The 18,248-nt window shown below is 43.4% G+C and overlaps 3 protein-coding genes across 4 annotated transcripts; 1 reads left to right on the top strand and 2 right to left on the bottom strand.

Annotated features, from left to right (window-relative positions):
- drap1 (DR1-associated protein 1 (negative cofactor 2 alpha)) lies at positions 1-5,488 on the bottom strand. Its single transcript, XM_079216144.1, has 7 exons — positions 5,364-5,488; positions 4,628-4,700; positions 4,163-4,256; positions 3,717-3,842; positions 2,081-2,171; positions 1,789-1,862; positions 1-1,402 (listed from the first exon to the last, which is right to left on the bottom strand). The coding sequence occupies exons 1-7, from the start codon at positions 5,403-5,405 to the stop codon at positions 1,183-1,185; spliced, it is 720 nt and encodes a 239-aa protein (XP_079072270.1). The 5' UTR covers positions 5,406-5,488; the 3' UTR covers positions 1-1,182.
- A 548-nt stretch (positions 5,489-6,036) lies between these two features.
- Positions 6,037-7,742, top strand: cUnh11orf68 (chromosome Un C11orf68 homolog). Its single transcript, XM_079215935.1, has 2 exons — positions 6,037-6,118; positions 6,574-7,742. Exon 2 carries the CDS (start codon positions 6,618-6,620, stop codon positions 7,359-7,361), a length of 744 nt encoding a protein of 247 aa, XP_079072061.1. The 5' UTR covers positions 6,037-6,118; positions 6,574-6,617; the 3' UTR covers positions 7,362-7,742.
- Positions 7,743-7,775: 33 nt separating this feature from the next.
- Positions 7,776-18,248, bottom strand: rela (v-rel avian reticuloendotheliosis viral oncogene homolog A). 2 transcript variants are annotated; one of them, XM_079215169.1, is made up of 11 exons: positions 18,122-18,248; positions 16,230-16,256; positions 15,845-15,990; positions 14,683-14,828; positions 13,555-13,646; positions 12,689-12,823; positions 11,630-11,734; positions 10,121-10,336; positions 9,877-9,957; positions 9,675-9,758; positions 7,776-9,585 (listed from the first exon to the last, which is right to left on the bottom strand). In XM_079215169.1, the coding sequence occupies exons 1-11, from the start codon at positions 18,126-18,128 to the stop codon at positions 8,753-8,755; spliced, it is 1,872 nt and encodes a 623-aa protein (XP_079071295.1). In that variant the 5' UTR covers positions 18,129-18,248; the 3' UTR covers positions 7,776-8,752. The 2 variants fall into 2 exon arrangements, with proteins under 2 accessions (XP_079071295.1, XP_079071294.1); XM_079215168.1 differs by having other exon boundaries at positions 7,776-9,588.

Below are 18,248 nucleotides of genomic sequence, written 5' to 3' on the forward strand. Positions count from 1 at the left end.
TTGATGTTTTTTCTTCTTTTTTAATTGAAATATTAACTTTATTTTACCCATACAAAATAAAAAGAATGTTAAAAGTTTACAATACAGTGTCAACTTCTATTCGGAAACATTTCATACTGAGACATACACATAAATGGGAGCCCCGTCTCAGTTTTCAATGGATACATTTAAAACAATCTAAAAAAAGAGGAGGGAAAAAAAGATAAATTTACCCAAAAGTTGGAGGGGGGGCCAGAATAGAAATGAGAGAGGACAAAAGGAGACAAACAACTTTAAAAACAAAGTTATGGTCCAAGAGTCACATTATACTTCTGATGGGCAATTCAGGGGAAATTAATAGTTGTATAAAAAGAAAAAATTAAGGAAAAAAAGACCCAACTGCCGGAGCACCTCACCTCTGACAGCGTGAAACACAAAAAAAGTGTAAATCATTAACCTGCTGATATGGTTGGCTTCATGGCTGCGGTCGTGGAGGTTTATAGTTCTCTTGATAAAAACGTGAATTAAAAATAGAACCCAATTCCAAAAAGCTGTGGTTTAGCTAACCGATAGTAAAAATACACCTGCTTCCTTGTTTATGTTGCAGCCTGACAATTGTGTGACAAAAGCCGGGAAGTACACGTCTTAACAGCAGTATTTCAGAGCCAATCGATCGCCTTTGTATGAGCATCAAAAGGCCATATTAAGACTTCAACTATTACTTAGAGAAATATTTTTAAGCCAACTTGGGCGACTCATTTGTCCACTTTATAAGTAAATACTATGGAGGATCGAGGAGGAAAGAAAAGTGCCAAAAAGAAAAAAAGCTACAAGGCAACACAAACTACACCTATCCTGTCTGCGGGGGCTCACGGCAAAAATAGTGACGACTGCCAATTTTTATATTTTTTTATAGTCAAAATAGAACAACTGACTCGTTAAAAAACATCCTCGTTGGATTCTCCTCTACAATAAAATAAAACTGTGTTTTGTTAAAAAGAAAAGAAAATTAAAACACATAATGTACAACCAGTTTTCTGTCTCCTGCGGCGGCGTCTCTTTGCGTTCGCCGTGATGAAGAGTCTTTCCCTCCTCAGCTGAGAGCCGCCGCGACAACAACTTAAGGAATCGAAAATAATGTTGGAAGAGTGTACGTGCGTGTTTGAGTGGTGTAGGAGGAGGAGGAGGAGGAAGAGGAGGGAGCTAAGAGTCATAGTCTTCGTCGTCGTCCTCCTCGTTTTTGTGCGGCTCCGGGGCTGGGGGAGGTGGTGCGACGCTGATCATGGAGGGGTGGGGGGCGAAGGCCATGCCGACTTGGGGCTGTGCGGGAGCCATGCTGCCCATGGAGGCCATGCTTTCCATCTCCTGGGGGGGGGAGCTGTCTGAGCTGCGGGTCGGGGACTCGTCCAGCAGGTGTAAACCCCTGTTAGGGGTCAAATCAAATTAAAATCACTCTTACGAGGCAATTCCCATTTAAACATCCATAAATCAATGTGGTATTTCTGTTTTCAGTGAAAATCTGTTATAAGCTCTTAGGCACTGTGTCCCAAATCCACAATACATTCTAACTAAACAGTATGTACTCTATACGGCTTGTCATTGGAAGAATACCATAAAATATGCATGTCGAATTTCAGACTAACAGGAGATTATACAGTATATGAAAGCTGTTTAGAATGCAAAAGAAATATGGAAGGTGCCTAGAAGCTGCATTCTTAATCATTCGACCTGTGTCTTTCATCAGATTACGATAGTATAAAATGATTTGGAAAATAAGTTCTTGAGAGACACGCGGTCCCGGCTCTGTACCTGTGGTATCTGTGTATCGGCGGCGGCATTTGGCTGATATTATCCTCGTCTGTCTCGCTGTCTTCAGAGTCATCCTGTTTCCGGCACAACAAACATACCAGTCAGCGCCACCCACCCACACACACCCACACCCACACACACACACACACGCACACACACAGTTCAATTACGTAGATCATTCCTTGTGTGATGATCATTTATCTTCAAAATATAATGTATGTGCCACCAAAAGGAAAAGAAAATATAACTAGAAAGCTGTAGATATCTATAGGTCACGTAAATACACCCCCACCTCTTGCTCCGACTCTGTGCCAGACAACTTCTTGTCCTTCCCTTTGGTGCCAGCTCCTCCATTCTTGCGGCCTGACCCTGGTTTTCTACCCCTGAGGTTCAGGAAAAAAAACAGAAAAATAACAAAACGTCATGTGCATCTTTCAGATAAACAGAGACAGTTCGGATGTGGTCCATACTGCTGGTGAAATGACTCCCATAGATATTTAGACTGTGGGTCTAAATATCAGGATCGTACAAGCACTTTGAATTGAATCAGAATCTAATCCGCCACTCTGCATTGACAAGAAGTTAATTCATGTGTAATTATCTGCCCGCTGTCTGCTCCAATTTAGCTGCAGTGCTTGATTTGACGGTCAATACTGCTTTCTCTTCTCTCCAATCCTCAATAATTAGTGTACCCTCTCTTGTTTTTCTGTTCTTTTGTTGTATGTAATCTACAATCACGAAACAAATGAAAACAGTGATAAGGTAACAGACGACAGATGTGTTGCTTTGGTCCATTTCTGCTTACAAGAGCATATATTCCTGGAAAAGGCAAAGATAACTCTCATTGTGCCTGTATAAGGAGTTGAGTCCTGTTGAGTGATTCATTTCTTAATTGTATGGGTGCATGCACTTACCAGAAATGACTGCATGGATCGACAAATCACATGGCCAAGCAGGATTATTGAGTCAAACTCAGCTGCTTGATCGTGGACTAGCAATGCATGTGAAACAGAACCTTGCACATCTGAGTCAACTTTAAGGCGTTGACCGATAAATTCCACTTCGCTGGAGACCCTTTAACAGTTTGTCAACGATGACGAGGTACGCAAGTGTGCGGACGGAATTTGGCAACGGTAGTACATCGGAGTGCAACAGCTACGCAAGAGCATCAACCAGCAAAGATGGCGAATGCAACCTGAACAAGTTGACTTATTAGTGAGTGGGTAGCACACATTATCAAGAGGCCCAATGTTGTGGTCATGTACATAGCCTCAAACACCACGAAGTAGATTCAGAGTTGAGGGAGTTTTAAAATGGGCCTTTTTGATCAGTACAGTGGTAGTCAACACATTGAATTGCTAGTTGCTGCTAGTGTTTTGGTGTAACGAGGGACCGTGTTAACTGGTGAGTCTCAGCCGAACGCATCCGTGATTGCTTGTATAAGCTGCAGCTTTTAAAAACACCAACAGAACACGTAGGTGTTCTGGTAAAAGCCATCAATCAATTTCAAATACATACTCATAACCGTTTATTATCTACAGCAACCTTTTTACGTTAAGTTGTCACAAGTAATCATGGACACGTTCGACTGAAAGTCGCCAGTTAACACGGTCACTCGTTAAACTGAAACACCTCTTGCTCTGAAAACGGTTGTTATCCTGTCGGAGTTCAGTAGAACTTGAGTCCTCTGTTCGAATATCGATTCTGAGAACCAAATGTGCAACAACCAGACATTTTGATGCTGGTAACAGTTTTATTTCAACGTTTAAAGCTTGCTTAATCGTCTGGATGGCTGGCGTTTTGCGCCACTTCCTCTGCCAACATGCGCACACGCATATATCTGATGACGTTGACTGTAAAAGGGTCTATACCTCCATCTTGCCCCGTGAGCGTGTGCGAGAGCGAGACAGCAAGAGAGAGAGACAGACCTGCGTGGGACTTTTTCTCCTCCCCCCTCCGTGTGGTTTTCTTCCCCCTCGCCCTGCATGTCGGGCACCGTTGCAACCAGGTCTTTCAAGAAATCAAACTGTTGCTCCAGCTCAATACACTGCTTCCTGTGGACACACAATTTTAGATTAGTACATTGCCTTCTCTACAGACTTGAATGCATTCTGAGTAGACAAAAAAGTCTAAATAATAAATATTTGTAATACTATATATTCATTTCAAAAGAAAAGTGAGCACCTTTTTAAGCGAAATGGGCCCAAAATCAAACAACTTTAATACGATTTTCCTGTTATTATCATCATCTCACTGCCCAAGTTCACATCTGTCAGAATGAACTGAGCAGAGGATGACTATCAAAGTAGTCTATCTCCAAAACGTTGCAATAGATACCTGATTATTTATCAAGACACACAAAAAAGAAACTTACAGATGCGATGTTGTCATCGTCTTTGCATTCCTAGACTGGGTGACTTGACAGGCCTTTGTAAGCAATGATTCCAAAAAAAGCTCCAGGGCTCTCGCTGACATCCTAAATTAAGGAAACTACGATGGAGGCGGTCTCTGTTCATTATTTGTACTGCCTGATCGAGTGCCGATCCACAACTGGTACACAACTTTTTTTCAATGTAATTGATTGTTAGTTGAGAAAATGTAAAATGTATAACATACATCACAAGTTCCCAAAGTCAAATGCAACTTAAAATGTCTTATTTTCTCTGGACAACAATCCACAACACAAACAGATATTCTATTGACATGGATTTCAAATTCAGAAAAAGCAGCACATCTTCAAATTGGCGAAACCTAAACCAGCAAAGGTTTTGATTGCATTAACAAACTAAATAGTCAATCGTGGTACATGCACAGAAGAGATTTTGGGCAGGAAGGATACAAATAATAACAGGTACTGCTGCAGCCACTTTGCCTATTTCTTCATCTGTCTGCATAATCTTCTTAATCCGTGCCTGTAGGGAAAAAAGGTGAAGTGTTACAGGTGCTAGGTATGTACAGTGAGCCAATGCCTGTTCATACAGTGACACGAACTTTGTTTTATGAAAAACAAGACTTTAAAGATAGATAGATCTATCACAACCCAACGCTCGTTAACTGAATTAACTTTTCATCAAACTGTAGTGAAGTTACAACACATTATGGGAATCGTCGCTATCATAAAACGACTTTAATGGCATGACACGTTGAACACGTTGTTGTGAAGATTTTCTACAGTGTTTGCAACGTTAAACCCTCAAACGTTGGATAAATAAGCACCCACTAACAACAGATAGTCCGGATTTACACCATTCGGTTTCACTTAGCTCGGCATGCTAAAAACAACAATAATCGGTGGACCCGCTAGCTAGCTAGCTTACGTCGAAAGCCTCAGATGCACCACAGCAAACTCTGGGGTGCATCGTAAATTGAACAATTCAATCAAATCAGCGACGTCGGTACAACAGCACCAGTGCATTTTACACTGCAGTGGCAAAGGCTTGCGTTTGTTAGTTTGCTTGTGAGCGCTCTAGGCAACACAACAGGCCCAGTCCTAATTAAGCTAGCTAGACAAGTTAGCTTTCCTTCATGCAGTTTGCTAACTATCTCAACACCGGTTCAGCGAAGTTTAAACTCACCGGAGGGAATCTGGCGTTGTATTTCTTCTTTTTGCTCGGCATAATTAAATCACTTAGATGGCTAACCTAAAATAAAATGCAATATATGGGGGAATATTGCTCTCTATCATACATAAATCACCTCCACCGCGCGCACACTAGATAGCAAGAGCTACCCTGCTAACTCGTTAGCACGTCGTCACTCGCTCCCCGGCGTCCGGCAGATCGGCTGGGTTCCGCAGGGTCTCAGTGCCGTCAAATTGGGAGCAACTTTGGACAGTTATTCATTTGTTTTCAGCTAATAATGTATTCGCTAACACGGTTACACTTAATCACTACACGAAATAAACACGAATACATTTACAAGTAGACCTGGTATATTGTCATTGACGAGTAATTAATGTAGTACGGTATAGCTTAAATGACATACATTAACTCTGCTTAAGTCAATGAACCTCTAATTTGTCGTAATTAGCAAATATACTATACTACTTTATTTATGTGCTGAATTGATCAAATACATGTATTTCCCAAGGTACGTTATTCACCATAACATACAGTCGATAGGCAAAGTGTATTTAGACATTTAGAGTTAAAATGTCTCTCTGGTACCGAGGAGGACGTGTGAAACGCACAGTGACAAGTCATTGCGCAGCTAACAGCATCGTAATGCATGAATAGAGGCGCAATACAAGTAAACGGCGGCTAACTGCCTTCACCACCGCAGTCGGCTCGTGGCGGAAGAACACTGGACAAGGAAACTCCAGTATCCACAGGTAGGTTTACGCCTCGACGACCGATGTGCCTTATGGGACATATACACGTGACGACGTTAAGTGTGACCAACAGCAAGCTGACCTGCAAATCTGTCAAGAAGACAAACATGGACGATTGGTGACATGGCTAGCTAGCTAGCTAGCTTACTTCACTAGCTAGCTGGCTAGAATTAGGCTGAAACCCAGCAATGGCAAACTTCGTGTTTAGCCACATGTCAACTGTAGACGGCACACAAATGAAATGGTTCGACTTTTATTTTTTTGTAGAAGAATCGGCGATAGACAAACGTTAGCGCTGGCTCTTAAACAATTGCTGCTAATGTGGCAGGCTAATGTTAGCAGTCCAGCTGTCCACTTTTGTCTTCACTTTAGAAGCAGCATAGCGCAAACTAGCGCAGAGTCTGCGCCCGTGTTTGAACATGCAGTTTAATACACAACCCCTCCCCCTTCAACAGGATACGTTCCCGGACTTGTTCAATAGCCCCGCACTGAAATCATCATGGAGGAGGAAGGGGTTCCTGCAGAAGCCGAGGTGGAGACCCCTTTTGCTGCAGAGACTCATGCTGCTGAGGCCATGGCTGCGGACATGGACCCCTGGATTGTGTTCGACTCGAGAAAGACGCCCAAATCCGAGTTTGACGGCTGGCTGGAGAGCAACGGGCCCTCACAAGTGTACAGGTTTGGTGATGAGGAAAGTGGTGCTAGTCCTGTGGGGTGGATCGCTGTGCAGGGCCTGAACTACTGCCCTGGCACTGGGGATGTCACGGGTCTCCAGGAGAGCTGGGAGAAACTTTTGGCCTGCGGCCGGCCTGTCAGCTTCCAGACCGTGAAGGAGCTGGCCCTGAACCATGGAGTGCTTTCGGGCAAATGGCTGATGCACTTGGACTCTGGTTTCAAGTTGGACCACGCCTGGGAGTGCTTGGCCAGAGCAGCCCTGGATGGCAAGATCTCCTACGTTAAAGTCAGTCCCCATAATCCCAAGGGTGAGGGCAAGCAGGTCATTTGTGCCTATAACCAGAACTTCACTGACGAGAGCGAGGTCATACGGCTGGACAACGTCATCCGGGCCACCGGGCTCAAATGCTCCCTCAGCTACAAGCCGGACGTGTACACATACCTGGGAATCTACCGAAACAACCGCTGGAAACTGTGTCCAACCATTTATGAGAGCAAATTTGACCTTGAGCGTGTACCCCGACGTTCCCGCATTGTCAACAAAGTCACCAATCTCGAAGTAACATAAGCCTGTCGAGAGCAAGATAGTTTGAGAACGGGTAAATGAAGAGGCACTGGGCAGTTCTGTGAGCTGGGTTGTGCAGTACATCTCACTGGCTGAAAAGGGTTTTTAATCAGTGGTTTAATCTCAAGTTCTTCCTTTTGCCAAAATAATGAATGACCTTAAATTTCAGTCTGTAATATTTCTTAAGTGACCTGAACTATTGTCACTTTTTTTATTATTGATTCTTGTCTTCACAAGTGAAAGTATTTGTGTTCTTGATCTGTTAACACTTACCTGATGACTGAAGAAATCCTTGATTTGTATGCACAGAGGAGAATATTCTCTCTTTTTTTACACATTTGTTTGGCTTTATCTTTTTGTTTTGTATGGAACCACCGTAACAGAGCTGCCAAATAAAATCTACTTTTGAAGACCATCTGAATATGTTGTGGCTTTTATTGTCAAGAAAAGTGTTTTGGAATTTTGACAGAATGAGTTAATTACAGCAAGAAGGTGTAAAGTATAATCATTCTACATCATACCAGTATAAAACAGCATTATTTAATCTGGAAGCAGATTTTACTACAGAGTGAAGCAGATTGACCCACATATCTGAAACAACTGGGAGTTAAACTGCAGACATTCACAAAATAACTGTAGAAAAACTGATAAGAGACCAGAGGAAATTCAGACACGAAAGCAAGATCTGATACAGCTGCACAAGCTGCACTGCTATAAGCATGTACTTATAAATGTTGCTTGTTTGATAATTACTTCTATGTAGACCTTCATTTGGTTTATAACACATTACTACATTTTGCTGAGACTCAACAAAGGCACCTGTATGAGAAGGTTGTCAGTTACTGCGGACCTTCAGAAAAACCTTCCAAAGTAAAACACAGGGACATTTAATTACAAGGACAATAGGATCATTTGCATAGACTTACCTCTAGACCCAATTACCACTGAGAACACCTACCGCTTGAAATCAAAAGGCAGACCAAACATACACATTTCAGAGTGATAATCACAGTAACACTGACCAAAGTGGCTAAAATGATGGGTACAAAAACATGCGTCACATGTTCCCCAGGAAAACATTTGAGCAGATGCCTTTGATGCTGAACAAGGGCGATGAAATCTGAATATGGGTAGTCCTGTTTTTATCATTCGTTAGTGAAACTATGAAGACTGGGCAAAACCCACTAATTGAACACTATAAAGAGTCTTTGCTGGTTTAACTCTCTAGGCCATAGTGAGCAGTTTTGCTACATTCTGCCACTATTAGATCAACCTTGTTTCCTTTTTAGTCTTTTCTAACAAAAAGGTCTTTAAGTTCTGAACGTTGAAAGGGAAGATACAAGTGGTCGATGTAAATATGTTCGTTAAAAAAAAAAAACAACCTTGGCCACACTTTAGGTTGGGTGTCCTGAAACGAACCCAGCGTGGCTTCCACTGTTAAAGATGGAAATAAGACGGTCCTCATCGGCGGACATCAACTCGTCAAACTCATCCAGCACAGGGGGCCGGTGGTTGCCAATGTCGATCATGCCCTCGTTCTGGAGCAGGTTGACGATGCTGTTGGGGTAATTCATCCAGGTGCTTCCTGGGATGCTGGCAGGGTCAGAAGTGTTCTGTGACGCTGCGTTGTGGGCTGCGGTAGAAGAGCTGGCCGGAGCGGCTTGTTGACATGAAGCCTGCGCCAACATCGAGGTGCCGTTTCCGCTCATGGTCATGAGGGCGGGGTTCAGGAGGTCCTCAAAGTCATCCATGTTCAGGTTGTCCAGGCCTTGAGCTTGAGCTTCGGAAAAGCTCGGGAACTCTGGGATATCGTCGTCCGCAAGTGGTGCGTCCACATGGAACTGAGAGCCCGGGAGGGTGAAGGCGATGCCGGTCTGTGAGGAGACCAAGCTTCCTTGAGAAGCTGCCGTCTCCTGGGCCATGGCCGAGGGGATGTCGGGGAAGAACTGGTGAAGGTCTGCCAGGTTGACGGTTGAGTACTCCTGGTTGGCAGTGGACGTGGTGGTGACGGAGCCTGTTGCCTGGCTCATTGTAAAGTTGGGCACCGGAGTGGCTTTGGGCTGGGGGCCCAGGTTCAGGCTCTCCATGATCCTCCATGTCTGGTTTGCAGTTGCAGCGGAAATGGAGGTGGAGGCCTCGACCTTGGGCTGGACTGAGAAGAGCTGGCCTGGTTGATATGAGTAGGAAGGCTGGCCTTTTGCGCTGCTGGCACCAGGGGGCGGTGCAGCTGCTGGAAACACACGACGCCGCAGGTGTTATTGCCACACATATTCAAATATACCTCTGTGTCTATTAAGACCAATCAAACGGACTCACCAACTTGTGCATTCATTGATGGAAGCTTAGCTGGGACCGCCCTCCTTGCCGAGCTTATGTGCCGTCTATCTGGTGGCATGGACACTGAATTCAAACGGACACGGTAACATTACATTTCAACAAAATAAAATCACTTCACCCATTTACTTTATTGTAAATACTGCATAGCAGTGAGTGATAGAAACAAGTCTAATCAACGTACCACTAGATAGCATGGGTCCCAGCTTCAGGCTCTGGAACATGTCCCCTGTACGCTTTCTCTTCTCACTCAGCCTGTATTCATCTAAAAGGGGAACATTTTTAATAAGCAGTTAGAAGACTGGGTTTGTAGAGTCCATCGACAAATTCCTCTCTTGAGCATGTCCAGATATTCAATATCCCCAGGAAAAGCTCACGTCAGCGACCTATGTGACCTCACACGGCATGATGGGAGCATCGCCTCTCACCTGGGTCGGCCGGCAGGTACTGGAAGTCCATCGGCTCGCTGACCTCGCGGTCAGAGGGCCGGCGGAGCTGCATCTTGACCCGAACGGGCTCGCTGAAGTTCGAGTCGCGGTACGGCGGCGTGCGGAAAACAATGGCCACCTGCCTGTGGACGTCGGCCTGAGAGAAAGTGCCCTTCCCCTCCCAGGAGTCCTGGAAGAAGCGCACCTCGATGTCCTCTACAGGGGGAACAGAAAGAGAAAAAAAAGGGAAATTCAAGGCACAATAGTATCTTATATAAAGAAGAGTGGCTGCCACGCGAAACTGAGAAAAATGGTTGCCATTTTTATTCACCTTAGATTTTGAGCAATCAAAATACGGTACAGTTAAATGTCAGCTTGATAATGAAAATGTTACATAAAAGAATAAACGCTTGAACTACAAAAACATTCTTTAGTTAATGTAATTGGGTTTATCTGACACTTAGTGTTATCAGTTAATGTGTCCACCCTCGAGTGCTGGCATACTAATAATAGCTGTAGTCTGTCAGCCAACTCCTGCAGATAAAAAAGGGGAAAAGACTTTGCGTGATCTTTGATGTTTTTTTTGCTACCATTTTCTTTTTATCAAATCCTATTTTTTTTATGAACGTTGAGAATAAATTGGAAGTGAGTGTCGATAAGAGAGTAGTGAGAGGAGTGAAACAGAGGAAGAAAAGAGTTAACACGGCACGGGGAGGCTGAAAGAGCTCTTCCTGCGTCACGGCACCCACGCAGGAAATCCTTCGGATGTACTGCAGAGACCCTCACATTTAGCACGCACACACACACACGCACACACACACACACAGTGGGAGGCAGCCAGTTGTCATGATATGCACACATTGCATTGGCATGTTAGTAATTTATTAGAAAGTAGGGAAAAGAAGAAGTGGACAGCGGAATAGAGAAAGAAAGCTTTTGGTTCGTGATTGAAGACCTGACGAGTCTGCTTTGCATTACACAGCAGATGCTGCGACAGCCGACGACACCTCACAAGTGCAACAGCGGCGGTGGTCAAAAATATCACTTCAGAGTGGTGGTATGGAGGATGTGTTATCTGAGAGCAGAGTTTTTTTAAATTTTATATATATATATATATATATATATATATATATATATATATATATATATATATATATATATATATATAAATAAAGCTGCATTCTTTTTGTTCTTCCCTTTTGGCCACAGGATCAAACTGAAAACACAATAGTGACATTATTACCATATAAAGTGACGTTGAACATGTGAGTGAACGCTAGTCGCTAACTTGGCCTGCTGTTTGGTGCTGGACACACAGTGAATGGTACGTACGAGGGTGTGGGGGGGGGTAACTTATGAGGTTGAGTATTTCATCATCTCCACTGTGATCATAAAGGTAATCACCGAATGTAGTACACTTTAACATGAGTGAGGGTTCTGTTTGGAAGCACACACTGCATACTTTAGATCAGTTCTGACCAAAGCGCACACAGTACAGGCTTATTGCACCTTTTTGCACTTTGTCGCACAGCAGAAAGATTTCATCCCCTCCTTTGCAGCTGCCAGAGTTGCGGTTGACTCGGCAGATCTTCAGCTCAGCTGTGTTTGGGGCTCCTTTAAAAGACAGAAAATGCAATCATGAATACATAACAGATACAAATAAATACAACACAAAGGCTTTCCTTCGACAAGTCAATATCACGGCCCATAAGCTGCCAAAAGAATCATCGTTCCCTCTTCATAACTCCTTTTTATGGGTATGTTCGGTTTGTACATCAATGCACTGGAAGCAGTTTCCATGGTTTCTCAGGACTTTGAAGCAAAAGGCAAAATGCTCACTTTGTCTACTGTGAATTCAAAAGTATGCTAATTTAATGTATAATGACGAAAGCCCATTGTGAAAAAGCCGGCCTGGATTTAATTTGAATAGTGGTGATCACATTCCGAAAGTGAAAGACAACTCAAGTGGAAACAATTATTCACACTGACGATTCGGAGCAACTGGCAGATCTACGCATTAGATCCTCAGCTGAGACGCAGAACTATGGAGACAGAACAACCAGAGAAAAATGTGCTATGTATATATATTATTCATTATCTTTATGAGACATGCACACTAAAACACATTTTAAATGTGCAGAGATTTTCAATGAACATATTTAATAATAATTATATTTCAAAATACATTTTCTAAAATGTTACATTTTAAAAATGACTTTAGGGCAACAGCCGACATTCTTTATACACAAACTATCTCTAAATAGAGCTGTGTGTTGGTCAGAGTTAAGAAGCGCTCAGCAGCTGAATAGTAATTGATCTGATTGTGGTTAGTTATTGTAAATACCTTAAGGCTTACGAGAAAGGCGCCAACGCAAAGAGGAACAAAGAGTGTGTGAGGCAATGCACAAAATGTAAAGGTCGGACTGGGAACCTGCTTACACACATACTTGTATGTCATTCAAATACAATATAGGACCATCACCTGAACCCGATATGAAAAAAATAGAAAAATCCTGTAAAAAAAATGTTGAACATGTGTTTGTGCGCGCATGTGTGTGGCCGACTCACTGTTGTCGTAGATGGGCTGCGATACTACCGGCTCCAGAGGAATCAGGTCGCCTGAAGCCAGAGTGATGAAGGCCTGGAAGCAAAGCCGAACCGAGTTCAGGTCAAACTCCTCCTCCCACACCTTCGCCTCAGGAACTGCAGCAAAGACACAGCGGGCCGGGGTACACAATTAGGGAAATGCAGCAGTCACGGCAGAGCGCGGCATCCTGCCCTACGCAGGCTATCAGTATTTTCAATCAGCCAGGGTTCGGCGGTAAGAAATTACACTTCCTGTTGTTAATGTAACTGTATCTATAAATCTCACTTTTCCTGCCAGTACTTTAGATCTGCTTTGTGTTTAGCAGCCAGCGCCGTAGTCGTGGTGAAACATTGGGGCCGAGACTACACCATGGGGGCTATCACTGCTAATGCTAACTACCCAGTTAGCTAGCTCTGAACGCAGCAGAGGTGGAAAGCTAAACTGGCTGCAGGTTTAGAAACAAACATGTCGTATGAATAGACGCACAAGTATACAGTCACCCTCTTCATCAAACCATGACAGAGCAGCTAGCTCGACATTAGCAACAAAAGCATCCGTCTAGCTAATATTATACCAGCGTCTTTGAAAAGAACAGACATGTTCAAGCTAGTTTGTTAGCCTTGCATAATTAAATTAAGCTCACAAAAACATTACAGCAAAGTTAAGACAGCTATTTAAAAAAAAACATGTTTTTTATATACAGACAAGGTTTTCAAATTCTGACAGAAACGTCTGTTGTAGCTCTCTGAAATAATAGTCTTTACATTTGAATGGGACTCGAGGGACTCTCTCCACACAGCGCTAGTTAGCGAGAGACAAAGTGCTTCTTTTCGGCGCCACCACTTACTGTTGAAGGGGTTATTATTGGTCTGCAGCCGACAAGTGATGGCCTCATTCACATCCTTCTTCTTGACACACTGAATGCCCAGGTTCTGAAAACTGAAAGCAAATACAGTGTGAGACCAAAACCAAAAGACAGAAACCACTTTCTAAGTTGACATTACGAATTCTCACATATTTCAGATTTTTAGGTGGAAAAAGATAATGTGGGACAAAACACATAACTGTGGCCAAACATGCGGTGTGAGTTCCTGTTTAAGGGCCGTCAGACGGTAAGGTAAAGCGGGGAAAATATTCCAAATAGAGCCGACACTTAAACCAGTGCTTAGCATGCCCGTCTTTCAATCAGAGGATCGGTGATTCGAGCCACGGCTCCGCTAGTCCATGTCGATGTGTCCTTGAGCAAGACACTTAACCCCAAATTGCTCTCCGTTGCTGTGTCTATGGTGTATAGATCAAAAATGTAAGTCACTTTGGAAAAAAGCGTCAGCTAAATGAAATGTAACAGGACTTTGCCGTGCGCACAGTGGAGAAATACTTTTCTTCAAGTACACTACCAACAGATGAAGATGTTCAAGACATACAATAATATGAATTTGTTTAAAAAAAAAGACTGTTCAACTGATAATTCTATTTTATCAGTATTTATCATCTAAGACCGTATCCCCAATGTGCACAAAGAAATCTTCGTCATTTAGTACTTTTCAAATTTCTTAAATCAATGCATTATAGTAAATGTTGTGTATTATTTTGTGAAAAACAGACGACTACAAATATAAAAAAAGGTGCAACCAATCACTCTGCATCCCATCACTGGCAGTGAAGGGTCATACACACTGTTGGTTTGATCTTCATCACACTCGTGATGTGCAGGACGTTATTGCTACAGACCCTTGATACTTCTTTACGTTTTGATTGTCAACTTCGTCGTTGAGGTGGGTTATGCTGTTAATGGTTTACTCATCTCCAAACCCAAACTTTTACCAAGGCGAAAGTGAAACAAGTCACCTCCCAAAAATAGGTGCAGTCCTTATCTGGCGCAGTCTCGAAAACAGACGCCACCTTGTTTTGATGTGGAGCTGCAGCCCACCCCCTCCCTTCCCCTCCCCTCTCCCCTGTCCCCTCTCCCCTCTACCTGTGTATTCGTCTCTCCTGCAGGTCCGCCTCGTAGTAGCCGTGTTTGCAGTCCTTCCCGACCAGTTCGTGCGGGTGAGGCTTGTGCGGAGCGTTCTTCGTCACCAACGAGATGCGAACACGCAGGGGGCCGCTGTAGTTGTGCATCTGTCGGGAGAAATGGGTCACACTTTATTGCATTCCAAAACATGGGGGGGGGGGTTCTATGGGCAACAACTATATTTTAAAAGAAAAACTCCTCAAAGGAATAGTTGCTTGCTGAGAGTCTATGCTTATCTTAAAGACTGGAAACAGGCCTTAACAGCTAGCCAGGAGCCAATGATGTGGGACATTTAAACAGGAGAGGGTTTAATTAAGAAGATAAGGAGGAAAAAAGTAGAAAGGAGTATTCCTAGACTGCCTTATCAGAGTTGTGTCCCTCTTGTTATGTCTCTTTTATTTAACACATTTATTTGATTTATTGTTTTATATTTGATTTAATCAATTATTTTTGTTTTAAAGATTGCCTTTTTTTTATTTGCTTATTTGTGATACCGTTCTCATCTCAAAATACACTTCTTATTTTACCATCTGTTTCATATATGTGAATGTACATCAATATAAATGTAAATGAGAATTGTATGAATGAATAATCTTCGAAATAAAAGTATTTGAAACATACATCCCGAACAGCCAAAAAAAGTAAACAATAATATTAATGGTGGACCAACACAAAACATCTCAATAATAATAATAATAATAAAAATACTAAGAAACACATTTGCTAACAGCTAACTTGACTCTAGTGCAAATAAAATCCACCTACAGTATATTGCACCTCTAAAGCTTGGTTGTTTAAATAATTAATAATAACACGCTTTTTGATTTATTATAGATTACTTTGCCAAGGATTTTTTGAATTAACAGATTAATCTTTTTCTCATCCAGGTGTTAGAGAATTGTAAAAAATAATATTTTACCATCTTCCTTAACTCCTTGAGTGTAAAAATCTGAAGTTCTTAACAAAGAGGCTCTGTTTGCAACCAGCAATGCTTCGGCCCTGATCTGCTCCCGAGTCAGCATGTATATATTTTAAACAGCAAACATAGTAGAGTAGTGTTTTGTTATCGTAGTGATATGCTAAAAAGTTATTAAATGGCTTAACAGCTTGAAAACAATCCCACCTTTATGGCTGGGTGGGTCTTAGTGGTTTCGTTGCTCTTCTCCCCGGGGATGCTGCCGGCTGACCGGCCCTCACACTTGTACCTAAACCTCATGCCTCTCTGCTTCGGCTGCTCGATGATCTCTATGAAGGGGCTCGCCGCTTGGACTGTGAGAGAAGAAAGAGTGGGACGTAAATGACAATGTCACAGGATTCGAGAACATATACAAGAACGCTGCATCCGGATTGTGAAACGCTGCCCCGTCTGTAGCCGCTTGGGCCGAATCAGTGTGTCAACACAGAAATCGCTCTGAGCATCGGTACACACGGTGTTGAAATGTTTACTCATGACGTCCAGGGCTGGATCATATAGAACACTGATAATTTATGGGGAAATTGCTTCTTACCTGGGTTGAGTCCCCATCCATACACACCTGTGGTGGACAGAACACAAAAAAAGACATGTCAACCACTTGTTAGTCAAAGTCTTTAGAGCCATTAGTGGTTTCCCATCCACAGTGCAGGGAACACAGCATACAGTGGCAGCAGCGATGACGAAAACCAAAAGGCTACTTTCAGCACATATTTGTGGTTTAGTAACAGTTTGTCATTTGTGCTGTGGCCTGGGTGGAAATCTACCAGACGGTGCAGCGTCCAAAGGAGTCAAAGGGTGCTGGTACACAGGGGGCTTCCCGGCTAAATATGATTTATTTGCCACAAGCTGCCAGTCAAGCGCGGAAATAGGGAGAAGTGGTGCGGAATAAAGCAAACAATGTGGCCGGGCAGGGTGTAATATCCGAGGTCCAATTACCCGCTTTGTCGCGAGGAGCCTCCATTGTCAGTGAAGAGCCGGCGCCCACTCAGGTTTCAGGTGCTCAGTTAATGAATCGCTCAGATTCATAAAAGGACACAAGGTGCGACACGGGATCAGGCGGTCAGAGCTCCACCCCGGCAGCTCGGAGGACTCGTTTGATGAGAAGGCATGGGTGGGATGCTTTCCAAGTTGTAATATGCCCGAGCCCCAGCCCCAGACCAAACTCAGAGAATGTGAATCAAATAGCAATCTGTTCTGACTTTCAGCGACATTATGTCGGATTAACGCCAATGAATATGGATCTTCGAAATAGACAAAGCTTTGAAGCCTATACGTGTGTAATAATTACAGTTTTGACTAATTATTGGAGAGACATCTCTGTCTAGTTACTGAGCCTGATGTTGTGAAAGTGAAAGTTAATGTCGACCACAAGTTGGCCTTCATAATTCACATAATGCACCAACACCATTCGTCCAATATCTGTGACTCACTTTCACTCCAATTGCCAAAACAAAGGCGCCACTGCCTTCACATAGTTGATTTTTTGTGGTATGGATTCATGAATTCATATTATTAATTTCACTGTCCCGTTTCCTTCCATATTGTAGATACGGATAAATCACGTCTATCGACAATGCCAATCTACTTTGTAATGTCTGCGATATGGAACAACCTACTAATAATGCATCAAAATACAATATGCGCATAATAAAAACAGAGTGCTCTATTTAATATTGTTTGGCTTGCAGACAATGGTAAAATGGATAGTAACATGGGCCGTTTTTAATTCGTTACAAAATACTGTTCACATCAGCACACCTTTGTCTCAATAAACAATCCGTATCACACTGCAACTTGCACGAAATGTTGGCACCGTTTCCATCATTTCCGTCCACTAAAACAGAGGTGGGCGGTGGCGCGCAGTGTGGACCAATCTGAATATGACATCGTTTTTAATTGAAACGAATGATCCCTGGTGGATTACATGTCGGCCGAAGTCAAGATAAATGTATCACCAACGACAGAGATTAGACATTAGGTATTGTTCATGACGTATGTGCATACAAAACACAACATGCCCAATACATTGAGAGATCTTCGGCCGAGGTTTTGCGTTTTCAGTGACTGTCATGGGGAAATCCATGAGGTAGACGAACCCAACAGGCCTCTTGGCGGCTCGACACGCCGTTTGGTTGGTTCACGCCTGCCGGTAGAGTTCCCGTCAGCGACGCGCAGAGGACTACAAACACTCAGCGTTACGTCAGCCCTCACTCGGGTACGGCAGAGACAGGTAAGGAAAGTTATGTCAAACTTCCAGCTGTGCGTTAGCTCGCGACCCGGGAACAGCGGACTCCCCCACCCCGGTAGCGCAAACCCAGCGATAGCGGGGCTTTCCCCTGTGCGCAAAACAACTCCCTGTACAGTTTCACCTCCACGGTCTAAAATGAGCAAACAGGCCGCGCAAGTGAGCCCAGTCCCACTCACCGTCCATGGCTGTGCGCCCGAGTCCGACTTCCGCGTCTCCGTCGACACCACTGTGTATCCGTTGTTTGTTTGTTTGTTTGTTTCTCCAGCTACCGTAAGCCGCACACACGACAGCGCGGACTCGGAA

Source organism: Taurulus bubalis (genome assembly GCF_910589615.1).
Source record: "Taurulus bubalis genome assembly, chromosome: 3".
Taxonomy (NCBI): Eukaryota; Metazoa; Chordata; class Actinopteri; order Perciformes; family Cottidae; genus Taurulus; species Taurulus bubalis.